The 26,831-nt window shown below is 37.9% G+C and overlaps 1 protein-coding gene across 3 annotated transcripts in view; it reads left to right on the top strand.

Annotated features, from left to right (window-relative positions):
• ATP9B (ATPase phospholipid transporting 9B (putative)) overlaps positions 1–19,986 on the top strand; it is a 176,513-nt gene extending 156,527 nt beyond the window's left edge. For 2 of the 3 annotated variants that reach the window (XM_075083875.1, XM_075083874.1), the window contains 13 exons: positions 471–554; positions 1,093–1,263; positions 4,110–4,208; positions 6,771–6,860; positions 7,330–7,474; positions 7,810–7,874; positions 8,334–8,489; positions 8,643–8,707; positions 9,912–10,020; positions 12,850–12,907; positions 13,594–13,797; positions 16,295–16,327; positions 17,133–18,925. In XM_075083875.1, coding sequence (XP_074939976.1) covers positions 471–554; positions 1,093–1,263; positions 4,110–4,208; positions 6,771–6,860; positions 7,330–7,474; positions 7,810–7,874; positions 8,334–8,489; positions 8,643–8,707; positions 9,912–10,020; positions 12,850–12,907; positions 13,594–13,797; positions 16,295–16,327; positions 17,133–17,269 — 1,416 coding nt within the window. In that variant the 3' untranslated portion in view covers positions 17,270–18,925. Of the gene's footprint in view, positions 1–470; positions 555–1,092; positions 1,264–4,109; positions 4,209–6,770; positions 6,861–7,329; positions 7,475–7,809; positions 7,875–8,333; positions 8,490–8,642; positions 8,708–9,911; positions 10,021–12,849; positions 12,908–13,593; positions 13,798–16,294; positions 16,328–17,132 lie in introns of all 3 variants that reach the window. The other variant, XM_075083873.1, reaches the window with a different exon arrangement.
• Positions 19,987–26,831: the final 6,845 nt, after the last annotated feature.

Raw genomic sequence — 26,831 nt, 5'->3', positions numbered from 1 at the left:
AATGATGCACAATTAATTGTAAAATACTTATTTAATTTATTTAGCTTTATGAGGTCAAATCAATAAGTGTTTTGCACTGGGCAGCCTTGTTTTTCATTAAGACATGCTATTCCATGGCTATTTTTAATGTGTAGATATTTTTCTAGTAAGAGGTATGTTCAGTGGAAAAAGAAAATTTAGCTCTGTAACGTGCCTCAAAAATAGTTTTAATTTATTTTAAAGCTTAAATCTAAAAGAGATTTTCTTTAAGCTAGGAGAGGAGATCTAATTGGCTTACCAATAGCAGGCCACATCATTTGGGGGACCTGAAGTATAATTGCTTTTTATTCTGTTTGTGGCTTCTCTAAAATAATCTGAGTCTAAAGAGACACCAGAAGTTACGGTACAGGTATCCTCTGTTAGCATATAGTGTAAAACATGTACATACGGTTGAACATTTGCATAACTATTCTGTGGTTTGGTCCATTTAGTGTGGTAATATGGCACGAGAAGGACTGCGTACGCTGGTCGTTGCCAAAAAATCACTGACTGAAGAGCAGTATCAAGATTTTGAGGTATGAAGGGACAGAGTGATCTTGTGCTTCACCATATTTAGTTACTTCAAGGAGAACATTCCTCTTTTTTATTCTATTAAGGTAGCAAAAAAGATGATTCATATTTAAAATATCAATAGCTGAGGTGCAACACACAATCTGTTAGAGATTTTGTCATTCATTAGTGATTGTTCTGCAGTCTGTCGTAGGATACTGTTTTGCTTTATTATGTGACTAGACAGTGTTTTCCCAGAAGCTGGCATAATGTTAATTCTGTAGCTTCAGCGTGGCCTAAAAAATCTGCTTGTTCTCAAAGATACAGGCAATTCCTGCTTAGATGCTGTGATGCCTAATTCTTAATAGTTCTTCAGAAGGCATTCTCTTGAGGTGATTTGTCAGAAAAAACCTGTATAACAGTGGGTGTAAAGTAAAATTTGCTCTTGTTCTTCATTAAAGATATTTAAAGACAAACATTAGTCTAATGAATCCATATTATAACTGATTGGTAGATTGAATGTATAATTTATCAGTCTAAGTGGTTTTGTGTTTGTGCAAACAGAGTCGATATAACCAAGCAAAGTTAAGCATACATGATAGAAACCTGAAGGTTGCTGCTGTGGTAGAAAGTTTGGAGCGAGAAATGGAATTGCTGTGTCTCACTGGAGTAGAAGATCAGCTGCAAGCAGATGTTAGACCAACTCTAGAGATGCTAAGAAACGCTGGAATAAAGGTACTAAACGTGTACTGTTGACATAACAGGTTATAATTTATTAACTTTTTTAGCAAGACATGAATTATATTTGTCTATATTCAGATTTATTCAAAGAAAGAAATACGCCAAGTCCTAAGCGCATTCTGGGCATGAGCTAGCAGAAACAAACAAGACATTCTGTGCAAAATTCCCTTGTCCACCACAGGTTTCATTGGTCTTAAGCTTACTTGCGTAGGAAAACTACCAATGGATAAATGTTTGCGACTCCCAGTCATTTATCCCCTGTCTGTCTATAGTAAGCTGGCCTAGCCGACACTAAATGAGTTTGGCACAAGATTTGTATGATAACAGTGTTTTCAGGTGTGGCACTCAGGAGAAGTCTCAGCAAAGAGCAAAAGGTGAATTGTTTGAACTAGAATTCAGAACCACCCTTGGAGCTTGTTCAAGCCATGTTAAAGGGACAGTGTCAAAAGCTTTGCACAAGAGTTTGTGCTGTGTTTTGTTCATAGGCAGGCTATGCTAGACGCCTATCAGTTGCACATTTAGAAGTAACACATGTATTTGAAAGAGGGTTTGAAGTAAAGGTATGAGCAATATCTGAGGTGAGTGGGCAAGACTACATATACACATTTTGCTTGAAGCCGTGTCAAACTCTGCATGGAAAAGGTGTGTTGACTTTGCATTGGTTAAACTGAACCAGATACAGTTTTTTTTAGCCTGAGAAGGGGAGGGTAAGTTATTTTGCTTTGTAGCAAGCACAGGAAATCTCCATTTACATGAGGGACGAGCGGGAATGCATGGAGCTCTGGCTTGGGGCACATGGTTGAGCCAGTTGAGAATTTATGGGTTAGAATTAGTGGGCAGGCCAATGTGGACAGCATTATGGTGAGTCCCTGCTACTGACTGCCTGATCAAGAAATGGTAGAAGAGGCCTTCCTCAGAAAACTGGAAGAAGCCTTACATGTGCACATGCTTGTCCTTGTGCTGGTCTTTAACCACCCCAATATCTGCTGAAAGGGCAACACAGGAGGTCACAAGCAAACCAGGAGAGTTTTGGAGTGCAATGACAATAATTTCTTGACACAGGTTATTGAGGTGTCAACAAGCAGAGAGGCTCTACTTGTCCTCATACTGAAGAACAAGGAGGAATGGGTCGGGGTGTGAGAGCTGGTTGAGAGGATAGCCTTGGCCACCCAGAGTATTTATGAGAGGGTGAAGTTCAGCAGGCTCAGGAGGATCTTATTAATGTCTGTAAATACCTGAACAGAGGGTGCAGAGAGGATGGAGCCAGGCTCTTTTCAGTGGTGCACAGTGAAAGCATAAGAGGCAGTGGATGCAAACTGAATTAAAGGAAGATCCACTTGAATATAAGAAGAAAACTTTTTACTGTGCGTGTGTTCAAACACCAGAGCAGGTCTCCCAGAGCGTTTGTGGAGTCTCCATCCCTGAAGATGTTTGAAACTGTCTCGACGTGATCCTGAGCAGCCTGCTGTAGTTGACCCTGCTTTGAGCAGGGGAGGTGGACTAGATAATCTCCAGAGGCCCCTTCCCATGTCAGCTATTTTGTTACTCTGTTTTTAATTAATCCCCGTCCCCCAAAGGCTTTCAGGTGAATAAATTGGTAATGCAGTGGTGTGTACAATCAGAACAATATATGTATGGATTAAAGCCTTATGATTACATCAAATTTCTTTTTAGTACAGTGTGACTAATGCAAAGTATTTATATAAAAGTACTTCATGTATAGTATTTTCTTGTTTGCTCTTGATATTTCCTCTATATATGGTCACTTCTAACTGTTAGCTAACTGTTAGCTACAAATAGGAATAGAACAGTGTGACAATTTTTAGGTTGGTTGTTTTGTTTTTTAATGGTTATTTCTTGGATTTCAGAGAATTAAAACTGTTCTGGCTTTAGTTACAACCAATATTATAATAGGCTGGAAACACAATAGTAGCTGTAGACGGGTCATAAAGTTATAGAGTATGTGATCAGCGATGAGAAACACAAGTCTTTTGTCCATTCATTAACTCACATGGACACTAATGAAAAGGATCTTACCTGAGATGTAAAGGAAAAGAGGGAGACAGGGGCTTACAGTTGAATCAGATTGCAACTGTTAACTTAGTAACTATCCTGTAATAACTCCTGCAGGTTAAGTCATTCCTCTGTGGTCTGTTATGTTTGGTCTAGGGCTAATGGTATTTCATCCAGATGTCTTTCAACTTTCTTGGTGTTACGGGGCTGAGGGGGAGAGAGCTTACTTTAAGAACAGATGTATCCTCAACCTTATTCCTTAAACTTCAATGCCTTCATCCCAGTTCTGCATGGTCGGTTGGCAGGATCTCTTTGGAGCCTTGGGACTGTAGCTCTTCCTCCAGGATATGCTGACTTATTGCTTGGCTGCTGTTTTCTGATAGATTCTCACTACGGTCACAGACTGTTGTGTTGCATCATTTTGCTGACAAATATTCTCTTTCTTGTAGTTGTATGCATCCTCACTCTTTTGATCAAGGTAGTATCAGGGTCATAGGGAAAGGCGTTTATCCTTTCCCTGCTGTTCAGCTATGCCAGTGGGTTTCCCTAGAGTTTCACCTTGTCTTCATGTAAATTGAGACCTTGGCCCTTGTGAGAAGGGAAGGGGAATGGAGCTGCCGGAAGTAAAGACATTTATTTTCTGCTTTGTGTGTTTCTGCAGTAAAAACTGCTCATTAATTTTAGTTAAAAATGGACCTGTAAGTATATTTTTCTCTGGTAATCCAATCCCAAAAGGTACCAGAAAAAGGCTGGAGAGAGATGTCATTTAGATTTGGAGAACAGACACATTACTGTACAATGGAGTGAACTTTTACATTACTTTGCAGATATGGATGTTAACAGGAGATAAACTGGAGACAGCAACTTGCATCGCGAAAAGTTCTCACTTAGTGTCTAGGACTCAAGATATTCACATTTTCAGACCTGTAAGTATAGTTCCAACTTTTTTGTTGGTTTGACAAAGGTTGTCAAAATGTGGCTTTATTTGATTGGTAGTTGGCTGTTTGTTGAAAATTGATGGCTTATTGTACTGAGTGCCATAATAATGGTCAAGAGAGTAGTACTTAAGTTGTTATTCAAGGATGTAGAATTACAAAGCATTGCTTCTGTTTAAGGGTGCTTGTTTCTGGATTTGTTGATATGCTACGGAACTGTTTGTAGCCATGTTTGGGTGACCCAGGTTCAACACGCATTTTACACCCTTCACTTACTCAATGGACATAGTAAGGTACTCTGAATTATGATGGAGAGGGGCCCATGTGATGTGCTGAGCCAGTAGGAAAGAGCATCCAGGTATTTAGGCTATTTGAATGTGGTTCTTGCTTATTCTAGCGTTTTCATTAGTAGAACTCTTTAGACTCAAGCAGAATTAATCATGAATTAAACTGTGATGCTGACGTCCTCTGTACAGACGTAGTTCAAATCAGTATGAGAAAATCTGAAATTTTTGGTGTATCATGATATATATTTGCATTTTATTAACAGACTGTTTAAGATAATTGTTAGAAAGGTAAACTGAATATCTTATTCTGTACGGTTTTGGTTACATTTGCATAGCATCAACTCTGCTGAAGCCAAACAAAAATAGATTTTCCAGATGTTGATTGATGCTGTGTGATCAGACATATGTCTGTGTTTGTTCTAAATGAACCACTTGCACCTACAGAAATAATTATATGAATATAATTTACATGTAAATGTAGTTTCTTCTAAAGCATCCAAATGGCAAATTAGGCCCTGCAGACTAGTATTTGCAATTAAATTATTAATGCTTCTGATAAAACTTCAGATCAATTTTTGTTGACCTTTCCATGTTGTAACACCACAAATTAAGTCTTCCTGAACAAAATCTATTTAGTTGAGTCAGATTTTTATTTTCATTACCTCGACTGGTAATAAGAGATCAGCATAAAACTGCGTTAACTTAGAGGACGCAAAGTTTTAAATTAGTTAGAAAATGGATTTATACAGAATTATTTCTGTGGCTGCATTTGTTGCAAAGACAACCACTGGATTGATGTAAGAAAATACCAATCCCTCTAACACTTCTGTTTTAGTTATAAATTAGTAAATAAAAAATTATATACTACTTCGGCTTCCCAAAATGATGCAATTGGTTTCTAACGCTCTTCCTTTTTATTCTTAGAAGTCTCAGCTTCTCCATTTTGTCATGAAAGTAACTGATATATTGTTCTAGAGGTATTTACAAATTTTTAAAAAATACCTCTGTTAGGTGAAAGGTAGAACAGAGAGGGCAATTTCTGCTCATCAGTGTGCACCAAGCGCTGACATCTCTTAATCTTTGTAATGCGGAAAGATTATAATGGACCAATGCAATCTGGGTTCCTAATAGTTGGCAGATGAGGAGCTTGCTCTTTACATGTTTAATTGTGGGAAAGGAAGAAGAAAATTCTGAATTTTGGGATGTGTATGGGTTTCTCTGTTTGCAGGTGCTTTTTAATATAACTCAAATTTTATGTGTAGTATAGCCCACCTGGAGGGAGAAGGGTCTTTGGACTGCATCTGATTCTGGGTAGTAGTGGGCCAAAAACAAAACTTCATGTTCAGTGTAATGAAGACTCACATATTTTAAAAGTTATTTAATCAAAGTGCTGACAGAGTCAAAATTAGAAGTGTAATCAGAGTTTGTGTTTTATTCTGTGCTTGGAACTTTGTCTTGCATGATAGCTCTAAAATACATTGATCTTTTATTTGGGGGGAGGGGAACAAAACCAAAACCAAATAAAAATGACAACAAAAAAAAGCCCCAAAACTGCCAGTCTCCTCAAAATCTGGTTATAATTAATTTTTTCATGTTCTGTGTTCTAGCTCAAAACCTTCCAAAATCTATTTGGTAAGCTTTGACCATTTTTTGCAATTCACGGCTGGGCCTTTCTAAAACAATATTTATGTAAATAAATAAAAAAAACCTGTGATGTAGTTCTTTTGTATTATGCCACTTGATCCTGCTTACGTACTCATGCAAGATCCCAAAGCATTAGCACTGGTGAGCCTTTTTATGTGCCTTTTGAAATCTGTGTCTACTTACCCAAACTGAAGGAACTACTACTATGAACATTTGTATTATTATAAGAATATTTTACTGGTAACCAATAAAAGTGTTGCAGTTTGCTTGGTGTTTTTGTCTATTTTTTCTCTAGTCCTGCCAAGACGGAAAGACTCAGGTCAGCTCGAACTTAAGATATTTTAATGTTATTAATTCATTAATTTTTTTTTTAGTCCTGGTCTACTTTGGTGAGGAACCTGTTAAGCTGACTACACAGATTTTCCTTGTTTGAGGATTACTTTTTCACTTTATAAGATTTGAGGCTTGTAGTCACATCCCATGGGTATTGGGCTTGCACTGGGATAAAACACTTGTTGAAGAAGCAAGGCTTTCTGGGTATGAGCTCTCAAAACCTGATTTATTTAGGCAGGGTTTTTTAAGAAAATAACAAAATCTTTTAAGTGAGTGTTTTCTATTGAAGGTTACCACTCGAGGAGAGGCTCACTTAGAACTAAATGCCTTTAGGAGGAAGCATGACTGTGCCTTGGTGATATCTGGGGACTCACTTGAAGTAAGAACTTGGTTTCTGTCAAATTACATTTATCTATATGCTTATGTTCAAAAAGGTAGAGTATCCGTATCTTCATGCTCTTAAATTTTTTTCCAATATATGCCCATACTTTAAGTAGTCCTTAGAGATACTTCTGTTTTTCACTGAATACTATTGGAGGATATATGTTCTAAATGGGCAAATTTTACTAGTTCTCTGGTCTCCTGTATGGTAAGAGAATGGAATTTCTATGCAACGTGCTTCAGTATTGTATCTTCTCTTAACGCCAAAGTGACTTGGCTCTCTAAATGAAAGAGAATGTCAGTTTAAAATAATAAAGCCATGGTTAGGAGAATGTGGTTTTTTACTCCCAGATGGATGTTGTGCAAGCAAAACTTCATAAAAGATTTTTTTTATACTGTGTTTTTCTGTTAGACTACCTGTAGTAGTATTTAATCATAAGTAAATGTGAGTGTATTTTTTTCCTTAGGTTTGTCTGAAGTATTATGAGCACGAATTTGTAGAGTTGGCTTGTCAGTGTCCTGCTGTAGTGTGCTGCCGATGTTCCCCCACCCAAAAAGCTCATATTGTGAAACTGTTACAGCACCACACTGGAAAACGCACATGTGCAATAGGTAACTGTTGGCACAATCTTCATTTGCGGTAGTTAAAATCTGTAATAAACTTAAGCAGTAGATGGCACCATTGAGAAGTAGCTGAAACAAAAACCAGAGAGACGACTTTACTGACAACCAGGTATTATGTAGCTGTACCAGAAAATGCCATTCCATGAGAAAGGTGTGGTTGTCTTCTTTACTACACAGGAAGAAGTCTTGATTGCTGAAGTAATTAATCATAATCCGTAGATTAATTGTAAGAATTTAAAGGTATATAAGAGGTTTCTAAAATACCGTAAGACCAGGAGAGTAAAACCTTGAAAGAGCTGAATATTGCAGTGACATTTTTCCAGGTGATGGAGGAAATGATGTCAGCATGATCCAAGCAGCAGACTGTGGAATTGGAATTGAAGGCAAGGTAATGTTAACAGTTTCATTGTCAAATATGTGCCTCATAGCAGTATAGTAACATGAAATTAGAAGCTTTGTTATTAAACAGTAGTGAATTGATAATTTCTAATTGAAGTATGCTGTAAGATGGTAAAAAAAGCTTAGTCTTTGAACTAGTATTTTCTTTGCTTTTATGTCCTCTGCTTTATCTTTTTAGATATAAGAAGGAAGGAAAGCAGAAAACACTATAGTTATTTCTGTGTAGTATTTAGCTGAAAGAAGCAGTATAAGCCATTAAACTTATTTGTTACAGCCACTGCATCTTAGAATATACACAAAAAATTGTCCTTTGTGTCCCATTGCAGGGTTGATTTCTGAAGCAGGCACAAACTTGACTTTTAAAATTAATTATCACTTAGAATTTTGAAATTTGAAACACATCTTTTACACTGGGTTTCATATTTGGAATATTTTTGTTTTGTTCTAGGAGGGAAAACAAGCTTCCCTGGCAGCTGACTTCTCTATCACACAGTTTAAACACATAGGTAGGCTGCTGATGGTACATGGTCGAAACAGTTACAAAAGATCAGCAGCACTTGGTCAATTTGTCATGCACCGAGGCCTTATTATTTCAACTATGCAGGTATTTAAAACTTTGTTTTCTGAATAATTAAAAACACTGTGTCTGTCTTTGAAGTGTCAAAAATCTTAATTAAGCAGTATTGTTATTTTTTTTTATTGTAATGTTTTATATCTAGAACTATATTAAATAGATACAATTTTCTGCTTTTTGTAGGCTGTATTTTCATCAGTCTTCTATTTTGCATCTGTTCCCTTGTACCAAGGATTCCTAATGGTAGGGTAAGTCAAAACCAACAGTTACGGTATCTGGTAATATAGCAAATCAACTTGTTAAATAACATCAGGTAGTTGGTGTCTGCCACGTTTTTCATACATTTATCATTGGTACACTACCAAAAACCTGGAGTGAGTCTGCAAAGAAAAGTCAAACTAGGTTGAATATAGAAGGGAAGCCTTGTTATCAGGGCTCAGAAGAGAGGGATCTACATAGCCTTAGAAGAAGATACCATATAACCTTTTTCACATATGGGGTGAAAATAATAGAGGAAATCTTCCAGACCAGTTTCAGCCGTTACACAGATTGCCATACAAGCCTCAGTGAGAATCACAGATTTTACTATTAAAAGTGGAGCTGAAGCTACTGATCATGAAATTTTCTCTGAGAATGCACTACCCAAGTCTGCCACATAGATTTCTGTTCCAGTGAATGTATGCAGGATTAGGAGCACCCTGGTCTTGTTGCAAAAGCTGCTTTAGTAATACGGTTCTCCAAGTCATACAGCTGAGAGATATGCATATATTCACGTTCGTCCTTGCTCTCTGCCCCTTCTGTCCTAAGAGCTTCTTTTTATACTCCTTGGAAACAATAACAATTTAAATCAATAGTAACTTAAATCATAGTCCAGTCAAGGTCTGATTACATCAGTCTGCAGAGGCAAGCAGTAGACCTCTCAAATGTTTGTAAATAGTTGTGCTAAGTTCCAGGGAAGTACATACATACTCAAATATACATCTGGCATGTGCACACAAAAATCTAGTGTCACTTACAGAGCTGTTAAGACTTTTGTGCATTCACCTACCTATACCATGATGTCTGGAATATAGTACTTGTTATTTTTTTCAGTTTTCATGCCGTTGTCTGTGGCTGAATTTAAATGTCAGGTCTTTGAACTAGTTGTCCAAAGTGCAGGTACACAGGGGCTACAATAACAGGCGATAGGCTTGGGTGAGATATATATATAGAAGAAAGAAATGTATTTACTGATTTTTTAATATAGAAAAGGTCTGTAACTTTTCACAACCGGCAGCTCTCAGAAGCACAAGAGCAGGGTGCACGTGTAAAGCTGTATTGGTAAGCTGCCTCAGTACTGGGTAGAAGAACCAGTTTAATTCCACTTACATAAAAAGAATAATTGAAGACAGTAGATAGGTTTAAAATCCTGTCATATGAAAGTGTCAATTTATGTGCTTTCCTTTCACTTAGGTATGCAACCATATATACTATGTTTCCAGTCTTCTCTCTCGTATTGGATCAGGATGTGAAGCCAGAAATGGCATTGCTATATCCAGAGCTTTATAAGGATCTTACAAAGGTATGAATGTCCTCAGTGCTCAGATGTGAACAAATGCTGAAATCTCTGGCGTGCAAAACTGGGAATTCTTACAGTAATTTTCTTAAGGTATTCCGTGCAAGACAGATGCACGACTAATGTAACGCAGACCTTTGTACTATGAAAATAATCCGTGGTACCAAATGTTCCACTCAGTTTTATTAATATATTCGTTAAGTCACCAATGGTTGGACTGAAATAATTCAAACATGAAGGTATGTTGATGTAAAAGTTGCTTTCAGTCTGGTCCGAGGATCTCTGATCTGGGGTTATTTATGCTTGCTTTTTCACTGCTCCTTTTTCCTTTTTAACTGGTAGATTAATTTATAGAATTCCCCCCCAAAACCCCAGAAATTACTACTGACCTCCCTGAAAGCTTTCTTTAAATAACAGGTATTTATAACTGCGATATGTTAACTGTATCATCAGTAGATACTGATTTCTGTGTTTGCACATACCTGCAAACAATGAAAGTGTGTAATTTCTTTACCTGCAAAAGTGAAAGAAATCTCAAGCTTCGGTTTCCGTAAGTTTTTTGAAAATTACTTCTGCTCCATCTTAAACTCTTAGCTAGAAAAGTTATGATCCAAGGCAGAAACAAATAGCCTTTTTAAGCATGGTAGATTCTTTGAAGATGTGTCTAAAAGTTTAAAAGCAGACTGTAGTCAAAGAGGGTCCAAACTTTTCAGAGCCTTTGTCTTTTTAATTGTACTAAATTAGCTGTTAGCTGTGTTAGTCTGGTAGAATTTTTTCTCATGTCTTGGGGATCTTAATTCTCCCTTTACCCTCTTCAGAATCATTAAAATTTCTTTGTGAAATTTCAGCCTATGATTAATTTCAAAAAAGCATGGCCTTACACCTGCTAAAAGCAGTTGTAGGCTTGCCTGTGGAAACCTGCTGATGGAACTTGGAAGCATCTTATTTCCAAAGATCGAAGTTAACTTGTACTCAGAACCTGCCTAGGATGGGTAGATGAATACAGGCCAAGTTCATTGTTTAGGCTTAAATGACAGTTCTTGGAGACACTGAGTCACTGGCTTTCCCAGCTTATGTTGCACACCTATGAATAGCAAATAAGTGGAACCCAAATAATTCTCTTCAGAAGAAGAAAAAGAGAATGTGGAGAAACTGGAGAGTACAGTCAGGTCCATCATGTGGGGCAGGTGATGGTCAGTGAATGATTACGGATGAGTAGTACAAAAAGTTATTTATGTGCTACATTTGACTTCACTATTACAAGGTAATCTTACTGTGAGTGTTCATTACAGTTTATGATCACGCTGCCTTAGTCATGACACTGTGAAGCCTACATATTTCTGCACATCATTTTTCAAATTATGGACTCTAAATGCAGATCTCCACCAATGCTGTTCAGCTAGTGTTATTTAAATGTGTTGACGTGGACTATAATTGTATTCCTAGGAATTGGTTTCTTTTCTGGGATATGCTAGTGATGAAAATGCTTTTTAGATTTTTAAAAGAATAAAATATATTGGCACAGGTCATAGACAGACTCTTGCTCCAGTGCAAGAAGAGAAAATCAGCAAGGTTCGGAGAGACAGGTGTGGCCACATGCCCTGGAAGACACACTGATGCAGTATTACTGTGGCTCCTATGGAGCTATAGCTAGAAATGCTGATGAAAATTTAAAAGGAAGTACAAGTAAGAGGGCTCCCTGCTTCCATCTGAAAACTATTCACAGCCTGTTGTGCAGCATTCCCTGGAGGCTCAGGAGTGACTTACCCCTTCTAGTTCCATAAAGACGAACCAAAACACAAGCTCATTCTTATTTCACAAATCTCACTAATTTGGAGGCAGAAGCAACGTCCAGCATTCAAAGGAAAACGAGTAGGTACTCATAGAAGGAAAAAAAAAAAATCTACTGTTTCTTTGTGCTTGTATGTGAATTTTTTCCCGTATGTTCAATCTGTCACCAACATTCTAGACTATATACAGAACCACGAAACTGCCTTTAGCACCTTGCCATGAACTCTGTCTATCCAAGAAAATGTTTTAGCCTCTACTGAAGTAATAGAAAGAATTAATTCATCACTTCCTACAGCAGTGAAGCACGCATTTATTTGTGAAGTACTGATTCTTCCCTCTTCCAGAGTGATTGCTTCTTTTGTGCCAAAGTGGCTGCTTTTTTTTTGCCATTTTATCCTTATAAATGCATATCCTTTCAACTCTGCGATTCTAACGTACCAGTACCCTCAAGAATGCAAGAGTACATGCACAGCTTTTATTCTTCGATTTATGCATGTTTCATGCAGTCATATTCATAATCACAAGATTTAAAATGTATTTGGTAGTAGTTACTTGCTAAAAACTTATGGTAGTCGTATGTTTTTTCTACGAATGCAAATAGGCAGTTTATCCAACATTTAGAAGTGACTAGTAACTACAGTTTTGCTTGAGGTTTAGGTCAGTAGGTTCACAATGCTATTTTACTTGAAGCCTGCATTTTACAAAGCAAACATAAAAACATTTTAAATAAAAATGAAACTAATTTTACTGTAATTACCCCTCTGAAAACCAGCCAGAGCATTGCGAGGTAAAGTATCTTTGCTGCTTAAGCCCTTAACTGTCCTACCCCAAAATTTAGACTTTGTGCAATTTCTATACAAGTTTGCAATGAAGAATCATAAAAACAAGTAGAAGCTTTTTAGCCTGTGTCACTTCAAAGACTGCTTATTTTACTTGTAAAATGTCTCTCTAGTGATTAACTATTGAAAATCTTATGAACTGAGTAGATTTTCTTTTTTTTTTTTTTAAAGTTGTGTTTACCTGTCCTCTCACTTTTTCCCTTAGGGAAGATCTTTGTCATTTAAGACCTTCCTCATCTGGGTTTTAATCAGTATTTACCAAGGTAGGAAAGAGCCCTAATTTTACTGAACTGAGAATTTTTTGTCTGCTATTAGCAATATTGTTTTTCAGCTGCAGGTTGAATTCCCAAAGCTTAACATTTCATCAGCAGTTATATATATTGCTTTCTGTTTATCTCGTAAATCGATATTCCTGTAGTGTGCCAGGCCTATTCAAAACACAGTGTGGACTGGTATTTTTATTGATGCATGTCGCCTAAAAAAGGACACGTTTTTAATTAAATGCTAATCCAGAAAAATTTTAATGAGTGCTTATCATATTGTGTGTATTTACACAGTAGTTTTCTTTCATGGAATGACAGAGGACCGTTGAAGAAATCTGAATTATGTAGTCAGTTAAAAGTAATTACACTTTCAACAATATCTCATTCATTTGTAGCACTTGACATAATGAGGTTAATTAACAGTTCATCAGATATATTGCACTAAAAGGTGTTTAATTTTCTAATAGTTTTATTTCTTTACAGCATTACTTTAGTTGCTTTATTTCACATACACAAAGCACAGTAAATATCACTTGTGTTCTTTCAGAAAGATCAATGTTGTTACATTAAAAAAAATTACTGGGCAAGTTTTCATAATAAGCAATCAAATGTTCAGTGTGCATTTGTAAAAACTGGTACACTGAAATATCATTGCTCAGTATATTAACTTCGTGTGCCTTTTCTAGGTGGTATTCTGATGTACGGAGCCCTGCTGCTTTTTGAATCTGAATTTGTACACGTCGTTGCCATTTCCTTCACTGCCCTAATCTTGACTGAGCTCTTGATGGTTGCACTGACCATACGAACATGGCACTGGTTAATGGTGGTGGCTGAATTCCTCAGTCTTGGCTGCTATGTGGCCTCTCTTGCATTTCTAAATGAATACTTTGGTGAGTAATAGCAAAAGTATTTTAGCAAAGAACTGCGCTTTTTATTTTTGATATTTTTTGTCTTTTTTTTTATTATTAAGAATAGCTAATATTATGCTTTGTCCAATACAGCTTTCTCCGTAAGAAGTATGACTGAGCTGAAGCTAGGCTTCATTAATGTTGAGTTAAAATATTCTCTTACCCTTTTCTCTTAGTTTGACAATCTTTATTCCCATTAGTATGATTTCTCTAGATGACAAACTTTACGCAAACCGCACATCATTTTCCCATCCTTGATCTGATCTTGACAGTCCAAACTGCATACCTTAAATTGCCTTTGAGATTTGCACTATTAAAGTGGATATGATTTTTAAAAATCAGATCTTTCACTGAGTTAGTGAATTATTTTGTATGCCAGACCAAGTGGACCTCCTTAGATCTAATGCACAACCTTAAAAGAGCAAAGTATTGCTAGAGAGCAAGGCAGAAAGCTATTAGGATAGGTACTTTATATAAGAATAATTGTTTCATAATTATGTTTATATTTATATTTATGTTTATATTTATATTTATGCTTATATTAAGCTTGCTTTGCTTTAATTGCTCTATGCCATACTGTGTCGTAAGGTTCTGATTGTTCATAGTTCACAGGATGGAAGAACACATTTTAACTGCAAGTCTTAGCAGTCAAGGATCTAAGCATCAAAATAATACATATTTCTTTTTATATCAAATTATCCTTCAGGAAAAAGAACTATCTTAATCTTAGTGTGATTTTACAAATGTAACTTTTACAGAAATATATATAACAATTTTGGTTATATCCCACAAGGAGTAGAATCCAGCTCCTTCTCTCTCTGTTTTCCAGGAGCTGAGTAAGGAGTTGCCCTTCTTCAGTTGTCACTTCTCATAGCAGAATTAAATGTTACACGGTAGTTTCTAGGAGTCTCATAGCTCTGCTTTCACCCTCTCGGGTCCCAGGCGTTCAACACTAGCGTAGTATATGTACATAATATAATTATTTTTTTCATCAATGAATGCTTCACTACCTGTCCCAGGTGTTCTGTTACTTCCTAGATTTCTCAGGAGTCAAAATTTTAATGACGAGACAACCCTGCTGGGCTTAGTACTTGTGTTGTACATTATTTCAGGTTTGCCAGAGTACCTTTTTCTTTTCTCTGATACTGATGTACAGACTCTTTAATAGAGATTATTGGGTTGATTCCTGAATCTTCACAGCCAGATTACAAATGAAAGGAACAAGTAAGAGCAAATACAGGTGCTTTAGTCCAAACTTCCAGGAACTTCGTAAAGCAGAACTTGCTGCTTCACTTTTGTAAGTATCGGTGACAGCCAGTCTCCCATCCTCTGTAGGTGTTGTTCAGTGAGAAACACCTTTAGGGGGAGTTCACAGATGTTTAAAAACTGCAGGGACTTTGTTTCTTGCAAACCTTTCTGTGAAGGGGAGCACTTTACTATCCTCATGTGTTTGCTGGACAAGTCCAAGCAACTAAGTAAATGGTTGCATGGCTTCTTGGGGACATAGCTTCTGTATTTTACGTCATGAAAGGTACTGAAAAGGCTGCAGTTTCAGGGGCTTTTGTAAAGATGTGTTTTACTGTGTGTTATTAACCAGTTATTCTGAGAAAATGCATTTCAGTTAGTCTTACTTCTACTTAGTGCTTTACTCTTGTTGAATCTGTCACATTATAACTGGGGACATATTTTTGTACATGTAATGTAGTATAAACCTAAGTTATGGTTTACAATTCAAGGGTCAGGACAACATCCATGTATCAGGGAAAGCAATCCAGTCTAACAGTGCTTGACTTCATCGGCGAATAAACTGTTTCTTTCAGTAACGTTACTTATAAGCATCATCTCCTCCCAAAGAAATGATATCGTAAGTATGGCAGGGCACTCAAGTTAGAAAGATACAAGTATTTGATACTGCTCTACAGCACTGACTCATGGAAAGTAAATCAGTTTTTAGGTTTCTGAATGAATTGCACATAATGGCCTTATTAGGCGTGTCTCTAGGATAAGTTACATAGGCTTTTAGTATACCTAAGTAGGCTTAGGCTAAAACTCTATGACAAGTTTATACATTGAAATCTAACATACAAAGTATTTTTAATAAGTAAAGTTGGAGCAGCAAAGCATTTCTTTACTGCATTTTCTGAAGTGCTTTTTCATTCATATTAAAACAGTTCTAACCCTGGCTTTTATATGGGAAATTATACCTTGACATCAAATGTAAGAAAACTGCCTACCTCCTTACAACCTTAAAACATGACCAAATATAAAAATCTCTATATTTTTAAAATATTTTGGTTTAATTTCTGTTTAAAATATTCTATTGTCATGTGAAAGGCAATAATACTCCAGTTAATGCTACTAACATCTTTTTCGTTTCCTTTTTGTGTAGCTAACCTGTGTGGATTTTTTTCCCCACATAATTTTAATATTTTTCTTTAAATCTATCCTTTCATTTTCATTCTTCCTCTTTGTGAAACAGGTATAGGCAGAGTGTCTTTTGGAGCTTTCTTAGGTAGGTGAAGTTTAACTTTTCTTGAAGTTTTAAGTCTTTAAGAATTCATTAAAGAATAGTAACTTATTTAACAATCACATTTGTAAATAATGGAAAAAAGCAGAAAAACCCAATTCTTCAGATTAGCTGGGTTCTGGGATCTTTCCAATGATAATTAAGTACAACGTGACCCTTGCAAATATGGCCAAAAAGTTTCAGTAGCAAGTGTAAGGTGTCAATCTTTCTTGTTACTGTTTGTCATAAAAAATAGCTTTTCACTGTGGCTTGTGGCAGGATCACTACATTGGTTTTCCCTTAAATTTTTGGGCTCTGATTTAATCTCTAAGGTTTTAAGAATCATTCAGTCTAGTTGTTGTGACTGTTTCAGGGAAAAATGATCTGAATATGGAATAAAGGATCCAAAATGGTAGCAGAAATTCTAGTTGGGAACTTGTATTATAGCGGGTAAAAATCGTTCTTACTAGTAGAAGAATAAGCTGGCTTAATATTTTATTCTGTGAAAGTCTTGCTTTTAAACTGGAGATTCTGTTTCCCCTAAAGTTATTTTGTGCTGCAAAACAGCGTAAGGACCATAAAGGAACTCTGAAGTTCCTGTCTCAAGAAAATAGTTGGCAAAATCAAAATGTTGAGGCTAACTTTTTTTCTGTTGTTTTGTTGCCTCTTTTTTTTTTTTTCTTAATTTTGCATGGTCTTGAACAATAGCATGAGCAAACAATTAAGAGAGTTTTATTGAGTTTGCACTATGGAAGTTCCAGTTGCCATGTTATCGGCTCCCATTAATTATTTTCCCTTTTTGTTTCTGCAGATGTTGCCTTTATCACAACTGTGACCTTCCTGTGGAAAGTGTCAGCAATCACTGTTGTAAGCTGTCTTCCACTTTACATTCTCAAGTACTTGAAGCGCAAATTTTCTCCTCCAAGTTACTCCAAGCTTACCTCGTAAAAGTAATTATATTCCTATGGTTTTTCACTTACACCAGTCTGCAGATTGCACATGCACTGTGCTTTAGTGTCTATGGATTTATGTTGGACTAAAGAAATGGAAAAAAAAAAAGTGGTAGAGTGAATAGAGCACAAAAAGAGGAGGAAACATCTGACAGGTACACTAACATGGAAATACTCTAACAAGACTATCACAGATACTCTAGATTTTCTTCATGTTAATTTTTTTTTTTACTTTCAGTTGCTATGATTATAAAATAAAACTGAATTACCTTTGATTTGACAATGCTTCTGAATGGTGTCATTGCTACCGTAAAGGATTTTTGGCTACTGTAAAAGATTTTTTCCTACCGTAATCTTCTGCAAGTTGAATTGAAAGTTTTGTTATTTATAACTTCCCTTCCTTAATTATTACATAACTTCCTAATTCAAGTCCTTTCCTTTAATGATTATAAATGGAAAAGTTCATTTGTCCATACTTACTATAACAAATCTAATACCTGTAAATGCCTGTGTCTGTATTAGCAGCTATTATTCCTCATCAGACATTGAGTAATATGCACTATTTGAATTATGTACAGATGTCTGCATAGCACAGTATTATTTTAGGAGCTGTTGTCCTATTCTGTACTCTCCATTTCTGGCACCAGTAAATATTACAGATCTGTGGTGTTGACAACAGTTCTTTAAATGCACATTACAGCCAGGTTGCACAAAAGCTGTTTAAAAATTAAGTTATAAATTCTGTACATAATTCCACTGCACCTATTGGTCTGTACAGATATCAAAGACATGGCTGCTCAGTAAATATGTTTTAAAATTCTTATTCATTTTGTATTTGTAAAACTGCAAATAGTGTCAAAGTACATTTCTATATATGAGAAGTCCAGTAAACCTTGTATTAGCTAATATGTTTAAATTGCCTTGTAATCTGTTTACTTAGGTTACTCAGGTAAAAGAAAGTAAGATGAACACATGAGCATTATGGTAGAAAAATCTATCATCTTCTGAGTTGTAAATGTTATGTTTTTATAATTTAGTTTGGGTGCAAACTTGTTTAAAAAAAATCAAAACATTTTTGCTCGTTGTAAACTGTCAGTTGAGTATCTTGGCTGAGTTATAACACTTCACAGCAGTTGAAGAGTGTCAGTATGAGCTCGTACACTCTGATACACTCTGAAGGGCCCAAATCTTGCATACTGTACTGGAAAGCAGGATATATTATTTTAGTTTTCCATTGTGTTACAACTTTGCTTTCTCAAGAAGTAAGTATAACGAATTTGGCATAGTCTATTAAGCGGTGGAAATGAATAGCATAATTGTCCATGCTTTATTTATCGAATATTTATGTGTGTGTTTTTAAAAAACACTTAATACAGATGTCATTTTTATGTTTGACTGTAGGCCTTTACAACATAATTCCTTGTTTAGTGTCTTATAACTTTGTCCTTACGCCATTATTATATTGGGTGAGTAATACTTAAGTGATAAATATAACTACTTCCTGGGAGAGCAGAGGAAACTGCTGCAGAGCTATTTGGACTCCACTCCATTAATTTTTGTTTTGAGAGTTTTTCTTACTAGCTATTTATGTGCTTTTTTTATTTTTCATTTACATTCCTCATTATAAAAGCAATAAAGCCTAATTTCTACCAAATATTATTAATGGTATATGTATGAAACGAAATACTGAAGTAGTGTTTCTTTTAATTACACAACACTGCAGACTGGTTTGCTCTCCCCCTCTGTAAACTCATTTCTGTAAAGCCCCCACAAGATGTCACTGTTCTTGCATAGTAGCAGAAGCCTTTCTTCATTTCGTACGGTTTTGGCAAGCTATTCTGGGTTTCTATTTTTAGTTTAGTCCTCTGATATTTTTGTTGCTGATTTGCTTTAATTTTCTATTTTTCCCCAATAAGTGGTAATTACTTTGAATCAATTAAGAGAAGTCACCAGCGTGCACTCGTTCTGAAATGTTGGTGATGTTTTCTTGAGACGTTTTTCTTACACATGGTGAGCTCACAACCAGATGCATACGATTCAGTAGATCAGCAAAAGCTTAGAGTTGGTCATCCTTCATCTGTCCATCACATCCGTGACATTAGGCAGAAAACGAGAAAACATCAGAAATTAAACTAGCAGTATGAAAGTGAGAGCGTTACCGTCGTACAGCTGTATGAGATACAGTCGTATCTCTGTAGAGAATTTATTGCGTACGTATATTAATCATCAGCGTTAAGACTGTGAGGTTAGTGTGATAGCAAATGTGATCCTTCACACAGATAGTAAGCCTTTCAAAAGTGGAGTCAATTCTCTAGAGTGCCTGCTTTCTTAGAGTGTTATTAATATATATCAAAGGTCTAGTTTCAGCTAGCACTTTATTTTGAAGACTGCAGAAGTCCAATTCAGGTGACTTACCTTGCTTTTGAGGTTCAGACACCCCAAAACTATGTGTACCAGGTAAGTTTGCTTTCTGTTCATTCATGTCACTCAGCCACAGCCCTGTAAAGGGGTAGCGCTACCAAATCACAGTGGTTTACAGGTAACAGTATCAGTAAGAATTTACGTATTGTAATATGTCATCTTTCAGTAGAAAGCTTCAACGTGTTGCGTATTTTAGTACAAAGTAGGCTAAGTACCATCACAAACCCTGGCTCTTAAAACGGACGAGAATGGTAACATGTCTGGTGTGCAGGTGAATAAATTATTTTGTAAGAATCTCATTCTGTTGTCATTTCACGTCAGTGTATGTCAGGAACAAGCCTAGATCACCAGATCAACTTACATAAACACAGATTTAGGCCTTGGTTCTGCAAGTTACACCCAGGGGGAGCTTAGTTTTATTTGGTATTAAATAAATGTTTACTTTTGTGAGCTGCTATGTCAGATATGTATTTCTGAAATGGTAATCATGTCACTTTGAAAACGTATTTGGAAAACAATTTCAGAATTGGGATAGAATGGAGGAGCAAGATGTGAACAGGGAAATATGTCTTCACCAAGGTAACATATGTAACAATACTGACCTGTTTGAACCATGTTTAATAACCATGTGAGCTAAACATCTGCTGGATTTCCTATGCAGTTTGATGGAAGAACACAGGGAAAAGGAGAGATCCTGCAAAAAAATGAGGACTGGTAATTATTACACTAGTTTCTTCTGCTGCTATTCTAAACTTATTGTTCATGTAACTGCTGGGAAGACATTTTACTACACAAGGTATTAGTTTGCAAATGGAAGCCAAAATTAAATCCTTGCATACTTAACATTAAATCTGTAGCACTCTTCCATGAATGCGAGTATTTACAACAGGATTTTTATGTTCAGACTGAGCTTGCTGACACATACCATCAGAATTCAGCTGTGTGCTATCTCCTGTTTTCTTCCTAAAAGATGAGTGGTTGTCCAAAAACATGCCATTGCTTTTGTACGTACATAGGAAGTGTGTATTATCTTGATGAGCAGCATCCACTTGAGCCAACCTGTATTATTAATGTCTTCCTACCCTGCGTCCACAAGAGAGTGTGAGCCTAAACATTTTTCAGTCTCCTTTTAAAACATGCCTGCAAGAGGGAACTCTGCAGTTGGAAACCTTTTCAGACTGGACACCAGTTCTGTAGGTATTTAAGCAAGAATTTTAATATGCACTTGGGTAGTTAAACAGATGTTAGTCATGCCGGTCGGCTTCTGTAGACAAAAAGGAGATGATTTCCCTACATACTGCTCTTACTTATGCCCATTTGTACATGTTAGAGGGTAGGCCTAAGCAGTATAGACCCCATACTCCTCTGCAACCTTACCGCAATCTCAAGCATTCAGATGACTCTGAGGAAGAACTAGCCTCAGATCTTCTGCAAGTGAGCTAGGCAGTGTGTTCATGGGATCATGCTCCATCCGTACACTGATTGCACCTCTGCCTTGCTTGTATAGGGTACACTGGAGGGCTCCTTCATCACAAGAAGTTGGGACTGTTCATGCCTGAACCACCTTTGTTTGCATATTTACCTCACGCATGATGGTGAGTCAGGCCTGGGGAAGGGCTTACTCTTTAAATGACAGTATAGGCTTCCTTAGAGGCTTTGGAGGTGCACTGTTAACAAAGGTACTTTGACATGACCTCTTTTCCCACTTCTGCAGAGCTTTGTATCCCTGAGTTTTATATTGGCAAGAGAACCTGAAAGAGGCTTGCATCCATTTCACACTTGCATCACTTCACATGTCCTGAAGTATTAATGTGGTTCCAACAGCCCCTGCAGGGCAAAGGAATTTAGTGCAGAGTATGTGCAAAGGGCCAGTAGAGTCTGGGCGGACAGTGCCCCTTAAAAAGCGATAGCCACAGGAGGAGAGGTGGCTGTTCTGCTCTCACGGTGTAGAAGCTATTCTTGTAGGTCCTGCTTACTCTGGCATCCATTTGAATTTTAGCTTCCATGGAGTTCCTCCTTATTTTTGCTGGTTAAAAAGGAAAGAATTGGGCCGGCAGTCTCTTATAACACTTCATTTAATAACCTTTCTGTATCTGGGTTGTTCTTATTATAACTCAATTGAAACTTGAAGGCAATCAAAAAAACCCTTCGATATGTTAGCCCCCTGTAGGGAGGAAAATCAGTACGAGTGAACAAAGGCAACATGGATCAAACATTATATGTAAACAAACAGGAGGTGCAATATCTTTAACACTGTGTTAAAAAGCATAGGAATTCCTTTTGTAAACAAAACACACTTAAAGCAAGATACTTTCCAACAAGTATTAACTACCCAACAGATGCCCTCAGCAGGGTTCACAGCTGTTATTGTAAGTGGGAATTTGCTCAGCCAGTTGCTAACAAAATCCTCTCAAATAGGGAATTGCACTGAAAGACCTATTTGCTACTTCATCGACCAAAAACATAGTTTTGATCAAAATGTTTTACAGCAGAGGTGGTGAAAACCGGATGCCTTGAACAGAATAATGAGAGCACTCTGCAGTTGAGTTGACAAATTCTGCCTTATTCTCCCATTCCTGACTAGGTTTTAACAAGACTGTAGCCAAGATTTCTCCTTATTGTAGTGTCCTCCTGTCCTCCAGCATGCTTTCAACTTAAGATCATAATCAGCAATGGTAAACCTCTGCTTTTTTTCTGAGCAATTTAGGTTTGAGGAATACTTAGCCTTTTTGCATGACTGAGCTATAAGATCATCATCTGCTCTAGGAGGAGGAGATATTCTTTTCTATAACTATGATGCATGGTAAGTATTTATGGCCCTGCCTTTATTCCTCTAGCAGTAAATGAGGTTTATTTCCTCTTCTCTTGACAGAAGGAGTAAGAATAAAAAGGGCTTTGGTTATAATGTTCATGTAGCTTTAAGCAAGCAGTACACAAAATAGACTATTTTAACTTCTACTTGTAGAACTACTTTCCATTGTTTCTCTATAATGTACACAACTAGTTTTTTCCCATGGGCCCTCTGCGGTTTGCTCCGGGTTCTAAGCATGAATTTGATTTTTGCAGAGTAAACACATGTTGCGTGGAAGCAAATTATAGATAACTACTTCAAAAGTCTGTTGAAAATGAATTCCTGGCCATTTGGGCTGGGAGGCTGGGGGATGTTAATGGATGAGCAGACCTGTAAGGGGTAAGTGCGTGTACATATGTTTTGTATTTATTACAATCATCTATTGCCTATTTGAAGGGACAGATCTGGGAATTCTCAGTCAAGATGCTCCCTTGGGGAAAACTTCTGTGCCACATGTGCTCAGCAGAGGAAGATGAGCTGCTGTCTCCCCTGCGTTGTAATCGCTGGTCACTGCCTTCTCTTGCCATTGAATTCCAAACTCATCTGCAGGAACACAGCTACGTATGCAGATCCTCACACAGCCTGTGGTTCCCAGAGTACCTTCTCCCTTTATTGGGGTACTGACTCTTCCACAACAGTCCTTTGAATTTAAGTCTGTTGCTTATCTTGGTCCCAGCTGAACGGAGTTTATTGTAGCTGTAGGAGGTAATTTTTCCATCTGAGTGCTATGAGTAAGATAGATGACACAGACGTGGTCTAGTACATATTTATCCCTATCCAAATGCAACTAAAGCAATTGTAGGCAATCTGCAATTTAAAAAACAAACAAACAGAAAATCGTATAATTCTATCAAATTCTAGGAAAGAGATGAAGGAAAACAAGATTTATCGGCTTTGAGACTTCTACCCTGTGGCTGTAGTGGTTTTGCCTTGCTGATAGGTGCCTTTCAATTTTTGGCATGAACTTCTTTGCTGTGAGAAAACAGTAAAATATTTCAAGTTATTAAAAAAAAAATCTAATTTTTAAAAATATCCTAGCTGGAGGCCTTCACATTACCCTCCTACCTGTGTGGCTAGTTATAATTCTGCTAGGTCTTTTTACATTATTTTTGGTATTAGATGGAGGGTTGAGAGTTGAAAGTGATTATGAGGATATCTTATGCATTTGTTAGGAATCGGATGTTACAGTGAAGGATGCCAAAATTTAAGAAGTATATTCTGAAGTGTTTTAAACTTAGGTATATTGTATGAGCTTAGAAATAAAGGAGGGGGGAAGGAAATCTGCTGCTCAAAGTAACTTAGGTGTGCAGACTTCAGAGAAAAAAACCCACATGGAAATCTTATTTTAAAAAAAAATCAGTAACATTTTTATAAGCCTTTTAAGATGACCCACACCTGAAGGCCTGGACCTATTGAGGGAAATCACATTTTTAACAACCCATCTCAGGAACACAAGCCTAAAAGAAACAACTTCAGGCGCTGAAAATGCCATGCATTTCTGCTTATCGCTGCTATGGAGTCTGGCACTGCTCGCGTTAAGAGAGATTTTGCCTGACGGGGATGGCCTTTGCCAGTAACATCAAGCAGGATCCCTGCATGTGTGCCTGTTGTCACATTGCACATGCGTTGTGTTACCTTGAGAACTGTGATCATACAAAGGTGCCTCTGTGCTTTGGTCCAGCTGTGCCCACTTGCATGTCAAGAGACACAGGTGTAAGCAGTCCCCAGCCAGAGCAGTTCTCCAGTTATTGAAGCAATCAGCTGCTGTGTAAACTGGTTCATAATGCTGGAAGGGAAGCAGGACAGAGAAAAATAAGCTATCTCTGTATAACCTGAAACAGGTTTCTTTTGGGGGGAGTGGGAAGAAAGACAAGCTGCTAGTCACATAACCACACTACTAGCTTACCATCTGTCCAAAAGCAATTACTTGGAAATGGCAGGTGAGGCAGGAGAATGAGGTTATAGCTCAGCTGTAGCGCAGAGCCAGCCTGAGTCACTGATCTAGTGCTCGGCAGTGTGAGAGTGTCTCTTGTTGACACACAGGTAACTCACTGTGCCACTTCAGACGTACCAGCACGGTGAGCGATGGAGTTCACTGCTGGAGAACCAGGGAAAGGCTTCTCAGAGCAAAGCCTGCCCTAGAGGCAGCTACCTCAGGGCACGGCAGTGAAGAGGACCAAAACTGCAGAACTTTGCACGTTCTGGTCAGCCCTGGGAAATGCCTTCAGAGGCAGAAGGCTGGGGGAGAAAACTAAAGCATGTGGGGAAACTTATTTTTGCCCGAGACCCACCAAAAACACCCATTCTCTCCTTGCCCCCCTCCCCTTCCCCCCAGCCCATCATGCACTGCCCAGTGGGGTGGAAAATCCAGGCTGTGCCATGCTGCAGGGTCAGGGCAGCCCTCTGCAGCTTCCACCTCTGTCACAGGAAAGGGTTTACTGTTTGAAGGTGTTGAATTCCTGTTCTTTTTGTTTTACCCTGTACTGGGCTCCTTTGCTGCCTACCATGGTTAGCGGAGGGAGCTAGTGACTCTCAGTCCATCGGGGTAAAATCAGAAGGCTGCCTGCAGTTATCTTGAAGGAGCCCTAAAGCCAAGTCTGTGGGGCTTGTCTGTCTGGCCCTGTGCTACCCAGTGCTTGGCATGGAGGTACATCCTCTAAGCACAACATGCTGCTTTGATGTAGGTTGAAGCCAGACCCTGCACAAGCTGCTTGGAGCCACCTTGGGGATGTCAGCAGGTCTTCCTCACGAGCTGGTCTTCCTGCAAGCCGTCTTACAGATCCTTTCATTGCCCTAGCCTTCCTCGGCACCTTCCTACCATTCATGCTTGTGCTCTCCTCGTCTGAGTCAGCTGGGTGTCTAGGGCCTCTTTGAAATCACAGCCTGCTGATCTCGTAGCTGTTGACTCAAGCATAGCCACATCTGCGTGTGGGTCAGGGTTGGTGACTATAGTCAAGGCTTCATTTATTTGTGTTGCATTTATTTTTAAAGATGGGACACAAATTCCATGAGAGACAGACTCATCTGGTGATCATGTGAAGCGGGTGACTGAGCAGCTGCTCATGGCTGAGCTTCTTTCACACAAGCTGAATTCAGCACATGTGCTGCAGTTCAGCTAAGGGAAAAATTTTGGAGGGAAGACACCAGGTAAAGAGCCCTCCAGCAACTTAAGGAAAACATGAAAAACAAAGGGGTTTCTATAGTCTCTCTTGTTACCTGCCAATCCTGTTTCAGTCCCAGACATCTCCCAGCTCTTGTACTTTGCATCCCTCCTTTTCTGGTTTGATACGTTTCCAAGGCATAAAAAATGTGGGAACTTTATCTCTTCTTAAGAGAAAGTAAAAAATGGGAGCTGCTTACGAGTCTGGAATACAGCAGAATTAATCAGCTTCATATTATGCAAATTTCAATAAGAATATCAAAACTCAAGGCAGGAGCTTGGAACTTAAGAGACGTGAGGCCGGTGAAGGGGGAAGACTCATAATTTCCATGTTTTTGCCCGTACAACAATTTCTATTCCCAGCAGGAGGGGGTCTCCACCAGAAGTGACCGATGATTTTTAAATGCTACTATTTTTAAGATGTTTGCTTTGTGAGTAGGAGCCTGGTTTCCAAAAAAAAATGTTAAATACTCACTGTGCAAGCCTTTAGTTTCTTGATAGATCTCAAGCTGGGCAACCAAAATGATTGGTCAGAAGGGGATAAAAGGAAGAGTGTAGAAGCAACATAATAGGATAATCATTACTGGTATCACATTATGGACCCCGAGCAGGATGCTGGAGATGATGGTACAGGTTATTCAGAGAGAAGGAAAGAGGCCCTTTACCCATTCATTAAGAGCTTGATAAGGGAGAAGGTTATGCCATTACTGAGAATGGATGGAAGTGAGGGAAGATGGCAAGAGATGACAATAGTGAGATGGGGCTAGAGCCAGTGTGTAAGGAAGAAGGTCCTAGGACCTCCCCTAAGAGACTTGGGAGGGAAGAAATGGTACCTTTTTCTTAGAAGGAAGCAGAACTCCCATCAAGGTGGTAAACCCGCTAACTTAAAATCTTGGGTATATGGAGGCTTGATGGTGTCGTTTACATAAAGCGTGAAGGAAGGGCTTCACTTTTAACCTGAGACGTGATCATCCCACTTTTGTTTGAGTGGTACTTCACCTTAGGGGTTGCTTCACTTGTGTTTAAATTTTTTTTTTTTCATTAGTAAACAGCGTGAATTTTTGCTATATTCAGGGGTGGTCACTCTAGAAGTGAGCTGGTTAACTTCAGTGTAATTCCATACCTGTC

The sequence above is a fragment of the Phalacrocorax aristotelis genome, chromosome 2 (assembly GCF_949628215.1).
Source record: "Phalacrocorax aristotelis chromosome 2, bGulAri2.1, whole genome shotgun sequence".
NCBI lineage: Eukaryota > Metazoa > Chordata > Aves > Suliformes > Phalacrocoracidae > Phalacrocorax > Phalacrocorax aristotelis.
Note: the sequence above shows the minus strand (reverse complement) of the source record. Positions and strands in the feature narration are given on the sequence as shown.